Raw genomic sequence first — 14,267 nt, forward strand, 5'->3', positions numbered from 1 at the left:
AAATTACCTCTGAGTCCATTTTCCCTGTCAGCTTGGGACTTCCAGAACCCTGCCTTGTTGAACCAGACATGCTAGCCTGCTGCAACACAGTCCCAGGGTCTGTGCCACGCCTCTAAAGCTGCAGACTTAAGTGAAAACAGCTCTGCAGGTTACCTGACTCTAGCACCCAGATACCCACCTCCTAATGGGATCCAAACCCCAAATAAATCCGTTTTAGTCTGTATAAAGCATATACAGGGTAAATTTATAAACTGTTCGCTCTCTAGAACACTGACAGAGAGATATGCACAGCTGTTTAATACCTGGGGGAGCAATCAGTTATTCTGGGTTCATTAATAAACAAAAGTGATTGTATTAAGTATAAAATGCAGGATTTAAGTGGTTTCAAGTAACAACAGACAGAACAAAGCATGTCACCAAGCAAAATAAAGCAAAACCATGCAGGTCTAAGCCTAATACATTAAGAAACTGATTACAGACAATATCTTACCCTCAGAGATGTTCCAATAAGCTTCTTTCACAGACTAGACTCCTTCCTAGTCTGGGCCCAATCCTTTCCCCTTGTACAGTCCTTGTTAGTTCCAGCAGACATCTCAGGTGGTAAGCAGGGGCTCTCTCATGAGTGGCCACCCCTTCGCCCTGCTCCACCCCCTTTTATAGCTTTGGCATAAGGTGGGAATCTTTTGTCTCTCTGAGTCCCCACCCCTCCTTCTAAATGGAAAAGGACCAGATTTAAGATGGATTTCATTATCAGGTGACATGGTCACATGTCCTGTGAGACCCCAGCCTCCATTCTTCCTGGGCTGCCCTATATATAAACAGGAAGGTTTGCAAGTAAACAGAGCCATTTACAGTTCATTGATTCTGAAGCACCCTTAATGGCTTCCACTTAATATGTCTACATCAGTAATACAAGTTTATATCTTATTCTCCTAACGTCAGACACAGAAATAATACATGCAAACAAATAGGATGAACACACTCAGTAGATTATAAGCTTTGTAATGATACCTCACAAGAGACCTTTTGCATAAAGCATATTCCAGTTACATCATACTGTATTCACATTCATAAGCATATTTTCATAAAGCATATGGAGTGCAATGTCACACATGTTTTACAAAAAGGGATGCTGAAATAATATGCACTTTCTAGCTCTGATTGGCATTCCCACTCATGAGGCAAAAAGAATCATTGCTATGTGTAAGTTTAATTTTAGTCCACACATTCAGCAGCAATTTTTCTTGAAAAAAAACAAAATCGCTATGTTGAGGCCCCAAAAAATCCAACTTCCTCATGTGGGCCATTAGTTCGGCCCTGTGCATAAACCCCATTACCCACACCATCCAAATTGGTGCTCTGATGGGCCGCCACTGTGTCTTTCTGAAACCTTCCTGTAGAAAATTGTGTAGCAAGGGTATCGAGGCTGTACTTCAGAATCAATTCTATAAAGGCTCTGTAAGGGTAACAATTGTTACTCTGGCTGATAAGATGGTCACCTAAACTGACATCCAACTCGTTAAAAAGGGTGACGATAAAGTATTTTGTTAGGGCTACCATGGCATCTTCATCAATGTCTGACCCATCTTCTTTCACAACCTTGAAGCATATGTACAGCACTGTGTTGTGGAGGTCTAAATAATGATCCCTGTGTCCCAAAATAAAAAAGTCTAGAGAGGCATTCACCATTAAAGCAGCCAAAGGTGGCACCTTTACACAAAAGCTATTCTTGATGTTGGCTTGAGTGGGGGCTATCTGAAATGGAGCCAATTCTGATTTGGCACATTCTTCAGAACTACAATGAATGAAAGCCATTTTGTATTTTAAAAATATATCCTTTTTACCACCAGCCATGCTCTGCTTCCTCTTCTGAGGCATCTTCTGACAGCTTTTTTTTCCTCCCAAGGGCCTGGGGGCCTGTAAATTGATGTTGTGATACTGCTTTTTCTCATCACCACTAGACTGACCTTCCTGTTGCATGCGCATGTCTACTTTGTTCATAATGGCACTAGACACATGGTTCACTATATCTTGATTATAATTTAAGCTGCTGTTTTCATGTGAGGCTTAATTATTTCTAAACCCCTTCTCAAAATCAGTTTTTTTCTAAAAAGACTACAGAATATCTATCAAAACCTGCCCCATACATGATGGGTAATCCTAGATATTCCTGGTAAGGCATAACGAATTTAGGCCTTGTAGTAGTTCCTACACAAAGAGGGATCCCCCTAATTTTTTTTTTTTTTTTACAGTCAACATCCCTTAACTGGCTTGGGGCGCAAATGCAATGTAACAATCACCTTCCCAAAACGAAATGAAACTTTTTTACTCTGGTTCAACTATTTATTTCAATAGTGATGGTACTGATGTGTTGCTTACTCACAGGGGCATAATGCAGTATGTCATATGTAGTAGTAATAAATTCTTTGTTGCTGCAACAGTGGTATATAGTAGTCTCCCAGTAACTGATGTTCCACTATATCCAGGTGCATGTATAAAGCGTTAAAGCCCCCTGTAATGTCTGCAGGGTGTGAGACTATCTTACATTTCTCATTCGGTATCGCTCCCAATTCCCCCCATACAAAAAAAGTAGTTTTCATTGTCTGCTTTTGCTTTTAACTGAATCCTTCTGGTCACTGCATTTTAAATGATGTTGACTTCAGGCATCTTGGGATCGCTGTTCATGGTTTCTCTGATGTTCTCTACTGAATGCTTGAAGAATAATCCACTTCTATATAGTATCATCATCACCTTTTTTTCAATGCTATCATGAATGGTAAATCATGAGAGATTATGTTCCATGAGTGACAATCAATTTCTGATAAAGCAACATCCCAAAGGCTTGGCTAACTGTATTGTAAAGTTGGAACTAGTATTTTAAGGAAAAGTCCCTGAAGATACATTGTGAGATAAAGTGACATAAAACCCTCCTTCAGCCATTTTTGCCCTTATTGGAGTTTTTGAGACGCTTTAATCCAACTGTTAAATATTTCAGGCCACCTTTTCCATTTCACCAGAAAACACTTGTTTCTCACCCATCCTTTCTTCATTAGAATTTCTTCTATTCTGCAAACATGGTCCTGGTTAGTGTTTACTTCTTGTAATTCTTCAGGGTAAAAAGATCCCACAACTTCCTCTTCTCTGTAATCTTTAATGTGTGCACTGGTCTCTGCCCTTGTTCTAAAAGAACAGACATAATACATATTCTTTGGTAAAGATTTGCAGATATCTCTTTTCAAAAGCTCCTTTTGATTTAGACACCTTTACATGATCTCCTTTCTTAAAAAGCGCTCACATTTCCTTTATTTTAAAACTGTCCCCATAGACAGTTTTCCACATACTCAGTGAGTTAGCATGGGAAACATCACTTGGTCATTCTTTGATAGTTCTGTGATAACTTCAGTTGTAACTGTATGTGAAGGCCTGCAGTATGTCAATGCATCGACAGGTGCTACGGGCAGTAAAATACCTACATCTTTGATTTTAAAGTCCTGTAAAACTTCTCCAACAAGCCCTGGCTTGACTTCATTATTGGTAACAAAATGGTGTACACCTTGTTGTTTTAACAAATTCTTTAAAGCTTTGTTTAAAAACGCTTTTTCTCAATCTGTCTGTAATTTTTTAGGCACCCAGCTTTAAACACCTAAAAAATAACTTTAAAACACCTTTGCCACATCTTCTCCAATCTTATGCTTTAGGAATATTGCCCAGGCGTATTTAGACAAAATGTCTATCACCGTTAAAACATATTTACAACCATCACTGGTTAGAGTTGGGGTCATGCTGACATCCACATCAGGCACAACCTTTTTATTTCTTTTAAATGTAATTCTTGCCAGTTTGTGCAAAGTGTAAGCATCTTGATCTGTAAGCCAAGCTACAACTCATTTTCTACTCAGAATTTTACTATGTTTTATTAGCAGCCTCATAGAAGGGTGTACAACCCCAAAACTCCCAACCTCCCTGGGAAAGCAATACATTTTCTTTAGCAATCCCACTATTTCTGACCCAAAACTTGAAGGCATATCAAAAAAAACAAACTTGGGTTGGTTTGTTTTTTGTATAATATAGAGCAATGCACCATATTTTACATTAATACTTAAAAGCAGTAATATGTGAAGCAATTATACATATTTGTATTTTACATTTGTTTCTGACCGTGGGCCATGTACATCTTAATCAATATTCAGTTTCAATTTTTTTATCCTTTAAGATGAGGTTTTGTCATGTAAAAGGTTTTATAATCTATTTTACAAACCCTCTAACACACCATCTGGCCAATTTTTGCTGGCACCTTATTTCCAATGCCTATCAGCAGTGACAACGGATATGGTGGCTCTTCTACCCCCTTTATCATTTTGACAACTTCAGTTATGGTTCAGTGGTCAAGTTAAGCCCTTTGAGTCTGTAGCTTTCGCTCATAATTATACTTAGGATCTGTGCCACATTCAGTTCCGAAGAAATGCATCCTATCTGGTGAAATGTTTCCGAGCATCCCCAAAGTACACAATTGTGGCAGCACTGACTGGTTTAATTTATCACACAAGTGTCACAGTTATCTAAATGCTGTCCTTTCAAGCAAAGGTAAAGGGCTTTTACTACAACTGCCCTAACAACAGTCTTTACAGCTCTGTTGGTCAACCACCTTACAGTAGAACTTCAGAGTTACGAACACAAGAGTTACAAACTGACCAGTCAACCACACACCTCATTTGGAAGTGGAAGTATGCAATCAGGCAGCAGCAGCAATCAGGGGAGCACCCCTCCCACCGAAAAAGCAAATACAGTTCAGTACTGTGTTGTGTAAACTACTAAAAAGAAATAAAGGGAAAGCAGTATATTTCTTCTGCATAGTAATGTTTCAAAGCTGTATTAACTCAATGTTCATTTGTAAACTTTTGAAAGAACCATAAAGTTTTGTTCTGAGTTACGAACATTTCAGAGTTCCGAACAACCTCCATTCCCAAGGTGTTCATAACTCTGAGGTTCTACCGTACTTTTTACAGTATTTTTTTTTTTAAATCTTGCTTCATGCAAAAGGAGCATGTGCATATCAGGTTTATCCTTCCCAAAGGCTGGTTCTCTTTATCCTGTTCATCCTGAAGTATCTGTCAAAAGCAAAGAAAAAAGTAGGGTTTAAATCCTTCATTGTGGTAGTTTAAAAATTAAAAAGGCAAAAAATTCACACATGCTACCTCAATCATACCCTCATCTGTTTCTGAATCATCATCATCCCTGTCAGTCGCATTGTCAGGAACTGAGTTTCTCTCCGTATCATCTGTCTTTGCTCCATTATTAAAAACAAATGGATCGCTTTTAAGCCTTGTATTTCTACCTCATTTTCTTTTAAAATGGTCTAAGCTGTCTTACCTCGTCATGTGCTTCTGGCTTAGATAGTTCTGAAGCTGTTGGCCACTTGCTCCACAATTGGGTTGTGATCCTGTATGGTCCTGGCTTGGTTATCTGTCAAAAAAACCCCAAACCCCTCATTTCAAAAGCGTGATTGTAATAATTTTTTTTAGAATCTGTAAAAACGTTCAGCTACTTTTACCATAACAATGTCGCCATCTGCCCATGATTCATCAGTTACTGCCTGACTCTGAGCCTCACTAGCCTCTGACAATTCCACAGCCGCTCTGTCCATGTATATAAGGCTTTTCTTCCTCTCCTGCCTATAAAAAATATAAATATTTAACCTCTTATAATTTTTCAACAATTTGTTATAAAATAATACAGACCCTTCTTACCTCTGCTCTCGAGTCTGCCTGCTCCATAACAGGCAACAAATCTCTCTGTGCCCCGTCCTTTACATCTTTTTCCTCATTTACAACCGGTGACAACTCCATAAAGTCTCCCTGGTTCTTCAGTTCAAATTCTGGATGGAACATGGGATTCGGTATTGGTGATTCCTCTTTAGCAAAATAAGTGTAAACAGGTTGTCTCTTCCGAATACATGCAGGTGCATTCAAAGGCAATTCTAGCTTCTTGGTGTCTGTAGGCATCTTGTAAAAACATGATTCCTATCTATAGGTTCTCAATTTAAAACCCCGTGCAAAAAAGCATGGTTTTATACACACTGGTCAGACAATCATTGACTAGAGTTTTGCAGACTAATCCAGAAGTTCTCAAACTGTGGTCCGTGAGCTTCATTCAGGTGGTCCGTGGATAGTTCCCTCTAAGGTGAGCACCTGGGAGACCGCACACCTAATTAGTGGAGCCACGCAGGCATCCTGGAGAAGATGCACATGTAAGGTGAGGTGGTGCCCTTCGGGGGAATAGGAGGTAGGTGGAAGGGAGCAGTGGGGTGAGAAGAGGGGGTGAGGGGAATTTGGGATGTGCAGGGCTGCGGCGGCCAGAGAAAGAATTTCTCCACCTCCAAGGCTGCGGCTGCCAGGGAGAGATGGCTCTCCTTCCCAACCTCAGCTCTGTGGCTGCTGTGGTGGGGGAGAGACCCCCCTCCTTTTCAGCCCTAGGTCGGGGGCTGCCTCAGCAGGAGAGAGAGGGCACATCCATCGCATTAAAACAAAAAAAGTTTATTATTAAATTTTTTTTTTTATATTTACAATGGTTAGTTTTACACTAGTTAGCTAACAGTACAAACAACATTTGGAAAGATCCCTAAGTGGTCCGCCAAAACCCTCAGTAATTTTCAAGTGGTCCACAGAAAAAAAAAAAGTTTGAGAACCACTGAACCAATCCATTCTGCGAAAGGTTATTTCTAAATGGCTCATCAAAACAGCTGTATTTTTTTAATTGACCAACACTTGATAACCACGCCTCAGTGGTCATGTGGGACATTATGATTGGTTCAGGGAGATGCATTAGATGATGTAGTTATAGAACAGCTTCTGATTGGCTCAGCCAAGAGGTGTGATTTGCTCCAAGCTAGCTGACCCTGGAATTGTTGGCATTTCACTAGAGGCAGTCACAGAGTTAAGGTGGTTTTCTCTTCTCTCTGCCATGTGATCAGTAACAGGCTTTCTTGCTGCTTTAAAACTCACTCTCTCTCTCTCTCTTTGTTCTTTCTGTAACAGGCGAAGAGGCTTTTGCTTTCCTTGGCGGTTCTCTCAATTTGTCTTGTTCATGTACTCTAAAAATACATGTACTAGTCTTTATTTCAAAAGATATACAATTATTTTTCAGACTTTATTTCAAAATAACCTAAATGCATAAAGAACATTTTTTTCTAAAAACTAATATTTATTAATTTTGTCACACTGTCTGGATTTGCTTCCGACTGAGTGCCAACCTTAGGACAGACTGTCAAGAAGCAGAGCAGAGACCCCAAACTGGTTGTATGTTCTATATCAGATATCACCAACCCAGTAACAAGTGTGAACTCCTAAATCACTATAACAGCCTTACCATAGAGTCACAGATGGTCCCTTGGGGCATTCCAGTCAATTTTGCCACTCAGGCAGGCTGGCCTATGTGATAGATGTCAGTGCTTAATTTGTAACGAAAGAGGTGCTGGAGGTCAAACAATTTTTTTTACATTCATAACTGATGCAGCAAGCCCAGATATGCTGAGGTTATAAACTGCCAAGCCTAGCCTTGGTGCAAATTAAGCATTAATAGATGGTCACTTTACACAAAAGATCACAAAATAGTCAGGTTACTTCCAGTCCTAAAAGACCAGTTACTTACCCCAGGTCAATGTGTACCTTATATCTCACACCAAAGACAACGCTTGTAGCCCCTATAGTAAATATCTAAGGATTTATTAATTAAGAAAAGAAATGAACGAGTTATTACAAAGTTAAAGCAGGCACACATATATACACAAATGAGTTACAGTCTCTAGTTTCAAAAGCTGACAGAAATGTAGTAATATGTCAGCTCTGAATGTCTTTTAGGGCTAATCCAGGTTAACCCTAGGAATCTTTGCTTCTGTTTTGTAGCTCTGGTCCTGTGAGAGTCCAAACAGCAAAAGATGAAAAAATTTCTTGTCAGCTATTTTTATTTCTTTTTTTCCAGAATTCAAGCTGATGGGACAAGCCCTTTTGCACATAGCCTCTTCATGGGTTTAATGGGGCAATTAACCAACTCTTTGTATTGTGATGTCCCACAATGGCCAATTTAGTTTTGATAGGCCTTCTCGATGGGCAGGAGATGATTCCTCCTGACTCATTTCAGAGAAAATATGTTTTACAGATACAAAGCAAAAACTTAAATATTACCTTATAGTATGTGATAAAGATATTATAAGTGAGCTTAATGCATGCAACAACTTACAAGAATTTTCTAAAGTCTAAACACCAAATACATTGTTATAAGTCCAATACCCATTGTAACCATACTAGTACATAGGTGAAGCAGACTAGTTTCCAGTGGTTAATTTGTCAGCGCTCGCCTGAGGCCTAAAGCCATAGCAAGACCAGGCAGTCCTGGTCGGCCAGTGTCACAACCTTTATTTCAAAAAATGAATAAAGATTATTTTTTCTCTAAAGAGGTTTGTTGACATGTTTGTGTTTTAAAACTTATTCCTTTAGTGCAGATTTAAAAAACTCTTTTCTGACATTTTTCCTTTACCACTTTGTGATAATCCACTTTATAAATTATCTAAAAACCGATCAAATTATTTTTCTCTAAAAATGTGTAAAAAAACTATATTTTCTTCTAACCTTAATATGTAAAAAACCACACATGCAAATCACCCTAAGTTCCCTAAAAATAAATATTTTTTTCAAAATGGCCAACCACACCAAAAGTGTGCAGGTACAAATAGGAGACATGGGGTGGGACATGAACCAGAAGTAGGGAAAGGGAGGAGAAACCGGTCAAAATTATATGGTGAAGAATGCTATAAAATTTTTAACTACTAACAGCTTTATCAATCACCTGACGAAAACATAAAATCATCACTGACAAAGTTTGCCATTGACCCAAAAATTGAGAGAGTGGAATCTTTGTGGACAATCCCTCTAAGGGCTGAAAGCTTTCCTTCAGCAGAACCCTTAATTCTGCCTTGTAGTGACACCATGCAAAAGACAAACAATTATGATTTACGTATTTTAGTGTTGTAGACTGCAATTAGACTAAACTGATGCTTTTAAAATGACACATTAGATGTTTTCATTTTTGACCCTTCTGGTGTCACTTTTAACCACTCCCAAATACTCTAGTTATCCATATACATTATGGGTTTGCTTGAATTAGTGAGAATTAGTATTCAGCTGCCAAAACTATGGCAATTGAGCCCACTTTCATTTAGACTCACATTTGATCATGAACAATGCCACAGCAGAAGTCAAACTGTACCTGGGAACAATTAATATGATAGTCGTTTGTCTCCATATTCAAGCTTTCATAAGGTTCAAAATCATCAGAGTACTCCAGAGGAGGTGAAATGCAGAGTCTAGAGCCACTTTCTGTTTTAATCAGCACAGGTTTCTATAAAAAGAAACAAACAAATCACATCTTTCTTCTGTTATTAGCACACTAAGTAAGTAGTTATCACATGCTTCGTACAATGCTATATCCATGCATATTAGATATAAACTTTAAAATGTACCTAGAAAGATATTCCTTCCCTAAGTTTAAAGGGATACCATTAACTTAAAAATACTCTCCCATGTGAAATTTTATCTACTATTGTTACAAGTATTAGCAATGGCTGCATTTGCACTGTAGAGCTGAATCAATCGGATTGCTCCAATGTAAGTAGCAATGGTGCAGTGTCTCTACATTAGCCATCCTGCTCACAATGCATTGGTTAAAAGTGTGAACCTGATCTTTGGATGTGTAAGCAGGGGAATATCAAATAAGAACAGGGTGGTAGCATTACTTCTGTATTGTCAATAGGGAGCCTATTATTGGATACTGTGTCCAGTTCTGGCGTGAACACTTCAAAGAGGATGTTGAAAAAATTAGAGAGGGTGTGGAAAAGAGTCCCAAGGTGTGAATCGAGGTTGGGAAATAATGCTTGATAGTGACAAACTTAAAATGCTCAATCTATTTAGTTTACCCAAGAGAAGGTTAAGTGGTGACTTGATCATGGTCCACAAGTACCTACAAAGGGGAGGGGGAAAGACATTTTTGATAGCAGAGGGCTCTTTAATTTAGCAGACAAGAAAGATAAGACAATCCAATGGCTGCAAGTTAAAGCTAGACAAATTCAGATTAGAAATAAAGTACAAATGCTTAACAGTGAGGGTAATTAACCATTAAAGCAAATATGTAGGGATGCAGTAGATTCCCTATCATGTGAAGTTTAGTGAACTCCTATCTTCACTTTATTTTTAAATACCATTTGACATCACAAGAGAAAAGCAGCTTCCCGAAAAGAAAGTAATGGAACAGATTGCTAGAAACCTGCTAGTTGACATTTATCTAATTTATGACAAGTTACTTAAGTTCATTACATACCAAAGTCACTTAAATAGAAAAATAGTGTAGTATGTTGGAATAGCTCAGTGCTTTGCACAATTCACATGTATGAAATTATCAGCACAAATAGGATTTAAACTATGTTCTGTACAGTCCTCAACTTTATTACACACTATAAACTTCAAATGCATAAGGAAATTTTATAGCCTGAACCCAGGAATGACTAATGATGTTAGGGCTACTTGTACTTAAAGTTAAGCATGTACTTAAGTGCTTTGTTGGTCAAAGTCTAAAACTCATTACTTTTAGAGCCAAATTCCTCCCAGCCTTTCCATAGTTACTGGGGAAAAGCTGAATACAGAAGCTACATTCAGTGTCCAAACTGTGTGTCATAACTGTACTCCATTAGGATTCTCTGTCAAATTGCAAGAAGTCACCCAAACAGCTCTATGTAGATGTATTCCAGCTGTCTCCAAAGTAGGAAACTAAATTAATAAGGGAATTCAGACTATAAAGTTGATATAAAGTTCCCATATGGTGATGGGACTGATATAATGTTTAGTCTAGATCAGAGGTTCTCAATCTTTTTGGGCTTAGGACCCATTTGTAAATGTTTATGACCTGTTGCGACCCAGTAAATAGTCCAGGGGCAGAGTAGCTGGGTGTTTTCCGTTGGATCCTGCCCCTGTGGGGGTTGGATCCTACCCAGCACTAATCCCACAGTGGTGGCTTCTGTGCTGTGGGGCTGTTTGGGCTTGGCTCTTCACTCTAGGCATTGCAACCTCCGGGGTTTCAGCACCACTCAGGTCTGGCCCTCCCTCTGACTGGACCAAATTTGTGAGCGAAGTTGTGACCTGACTCATGGGGTTGCAACGTCACTCACTCAAATTTGGCCTACCCGGGCTCCTGTCATCACAATACCGGGGCCAAACTTGAGTGGTGCTTGGACCCCAGAGGTTGCAGTGCCTGGAACAGGGAGACGAGCCCAGCCACCCCCTTGGGATGGGAGCTGCCACATGACCCTTTGAAACATTCTGGGGACCCAATTTTGGGTCCCGACCCCCAGGTTGAGAAACCTTGGTGTAGGCTGCTCAGCTATCTTACCAGATATTTTAGAGGAAAAGACTGTCAGGTTTTTAGATCAGAGAAACTACTCTATGGGAAAATATGCTAAAGGTGTCCTTGTACCTATTGATAGTGACTGTGTCAAAATAATAATAAAAAAAATAAATAATTTAAAAAAAATTATGGGCCAAATGTGCAAAGTGTGATGAACGGATACAAGGTCTGGTAGTAAGAAAGAAACAGTTTAGAAATGCATACTGCTGATGACAAGGACGATATATATATAAAAAAACCCATACAGGTGGCTCCCTAGGGAGATGGTTAGTTGTGGCCTCTCACAAGATAATAGATTACTAGCAATATTTTATAATTTCAATATAACACAGTACTGAACATTTTGCTGAAAGTATAAACCTAATAAAGAAAAAGTTTTGTTTTTAAAAAATGTGTAGCAAGCTGCTCTCTGTGGTTGGATTTAATTTCGTTCGAGTAATGTTCCTTACACAGGATCTGATCCTGTTCCCATTAGTGCTAAAACTCCCAGGAATTTCAGTGAAACAGGTGTATGTACTATATTTTGAAGAAGTATAGTACAAAATTGATATCAAAAATGAAGGCTGAAGAGATTTGTTAAGGCAAGTCACTGCTTGAGCGAGACGTACAAGTTATCAAGTTTATATCTATATGAATGATTGAAATCAGTTATTTCAATCATCTTGCTTAGAATCAATCCAGGCTGGAACTGTAAAATTTACAAATTTGATTAATTCTATAGCCTGTTCATACAGGAGGTCAGACTACATGAGCACAATGGTCCCTTCTGGCCTTAAAATCTGTGAAAATAAGCAGATTAAGTCACTGAAGGAAGATAATATAGCAGGCAAACAAACATTACGTTCATACTTCCACAAACTGGTTCCTGCAGCAATATGTTCTTTCTGCTCCTGGTCTAATCAATCGTCCCTTTTTCTGCTGTTCCCCCCTTCCCCACACCCCAACAACCTGAGGTGGAAATCACGTTCCCTCTTCTTTCCATAGGGATCCTATTAAAAATATTAGCTGTCTGGGGCATACACACTTCCTCTGAACCATGTCATAGCTACTACTGCAACTGGTGTCAAACTAAAACTTCCAGGGAAACGTTGTAAAATGTCATAGCTCAAGACATCTTACTGCACATACAGCCTACTGAATTCTGATAAACTGATCACCTGCAAGATTTTTTTAAAAATACTTTTTTTCCCGTGGAGTAAACAAGTGCGGGGCTGATGACCACTGTCCTCTCATGGGGAAGCAATATCCATTACCAGTACATGCTGCTCTTTTTCTTTAATTCAATAATGTAAGAATTCCCTACTGACTACTGCTCAGGCTAGAGGAACTGCACAGTGTGTCTCCCTGTATACCTGTGTAACACTGCAGAACTAAGGGCTGTAGTTAGGGTCAGGAAAGGGCCTCCCAACAAACTTGTTGCTGCCCCAATACAGTTCACCAAGGATGCATTCTTCCCTGCCACGCCATACCTGACGCCATCCTTTACGTTGGATTTTGCTTGGTGCAGTCTGCGTGCTGCGTCCTTGCAGTTCAATTTCTTTTACTTGGGCTGGCGTACCAGAATCTGAAACAGGAATTAGGAACAATCTAATTGACAACACATATCCTCTTTGGAGTTCTTTCAGAAAGTTTATAAGGCTCCCCAGGTCTGACACTTTTTTGATTCCAATGTCAAACAAAAAGTTAAACACAAGTTTGATGCTCCCTGGGGGTACCCAGGTTTGTGAGAAACCTCGCTTCCACCTGCCCTTAGCATGAGTGAACAGTGTTTGTGCCTGTTCGGGATCAGTGCCCTGATCCACTGGCTACTGGCAACACTAGCAACTACCTCCATAGGCTCCACTTTCTCTTTACAGGTTAGTGACAGGCACACACCAACCGAAAAATCCTTCAAGTATCCACTTGTAGTCTTCAGTCCCTGCCCAACTGGACACTCACAGAATTACCAGGCCCACTGATCCCAAAGGAACAGTATACCACTGCTTACTAGTTCACCTTGGAACACAGCTTTGCTTAGCACACACCACTTAGATTTGTTTATAGGAAAAGTATGTATATGTTTATTGAACAAAAGGTGGAGATTCATACAACAGCACACAGAAATTTTGGAAACAAAGTGTTACAAAACTGGGTCTTTTTAGGTCCCTCAGCCTGACATCAATTCTGGGCAAGATAGTGAAGTGGCTAATATGGGACTCGATTAATAAAGAAAAATACCAATCAACATGGGTTTATGGAAAATAGATCCCGTCAAACTAACTTGATTTTTGTTATGAGCTTACAAGTTTGGTTATAAAGGTAATAGTGTAACGGTCTCCACCTTCTGGGGGTACATATTAACACCCTCTGGGGGGAGGATGTAACTCAAAAATCCTGTAGAGGACTGGTCAAAAGTACATTTTTCCAACTTTGCAAACAGGCCATGCTTTTGTAGCCTTTCCAGGATGGAATGAACGTGGTAACAATGCTCCTCAAGACTGACATACTTGTGTTTTCAGAAATCAGGATAGATGACTACATACTGATCCAGGATGTCTCTAAATATGTGTCATTCACAAAGTGTTGCAAAAGGTTGCAGGACCATTGGTCAACCTGAATGGCATTACTAAATAGTTGAAGTGGTCATAGCAGGTTCAAAATGTGGTCTTCCGTTCGTCCCCTGACCTGATGTGCATTAAGTTGAAGACTTTGGCAGACTGCACACGATCTACTAATTCTGAGATTAAGGGTACAGGATACCCGTTTCAGACCTTTACATGGTTTAGAGCCCACCAATCTACGCAAAGGTGTAGCGTTTTGTCCTTTTTCTTGACGAAAAA

The 14,267-nt window shown here is 39.4% G+C and overlaps 1 protein-coding gene across 8 annotated transcripts in view; it reads right to left on the reverse strand.

Annotated features, from left to right (window-relative positions):
• Positions 1-14,267, reverse strand: part of KATNIP (katanin interacting protein) — a 181,443-nt gene that overhangs the window by 137,779 nt on the left and 29,397 nt on the right. For all 8 annotated transcript variants that reach the window (XR_012161174.2, XM_073362645.2, XM_073362649.2 and 5 more), the window contains exons 4-5: positions 12,918-13,012; positions 9,262-9,393 (exon numbers count right to left, since the gene is read on the reverse strand). Coding sequence is in view for 7 of the 8 variants with exons in the window: in XM_073362645.2 (XP_073218746.1) it covers positions 9,262-9,393; positions 12,918-13,012 (227 nt within the window). In the remaining variant the exon portion in view is untranslated. The remainder of the gene's footprint in view (positions 1-9,261; positions 9,394-12,917; positions 13,013-14,267) is intronic.

The sequence above is a fragment of the Lepidochelys kempii genome, chromosome 10 (assembly GCF_965140285.1).
Source record: "Lepidochelys kempii isolate rLepKem1 chromosome 10, rLepKem1.hap1, whole genome shotgun sequence".
Classification (NCBI taxonomy): Eukaryota; Metazoa; Chordata; order Testudines; family Cheloniidae; genus Lepidochelys; species Lepidochelys kempii.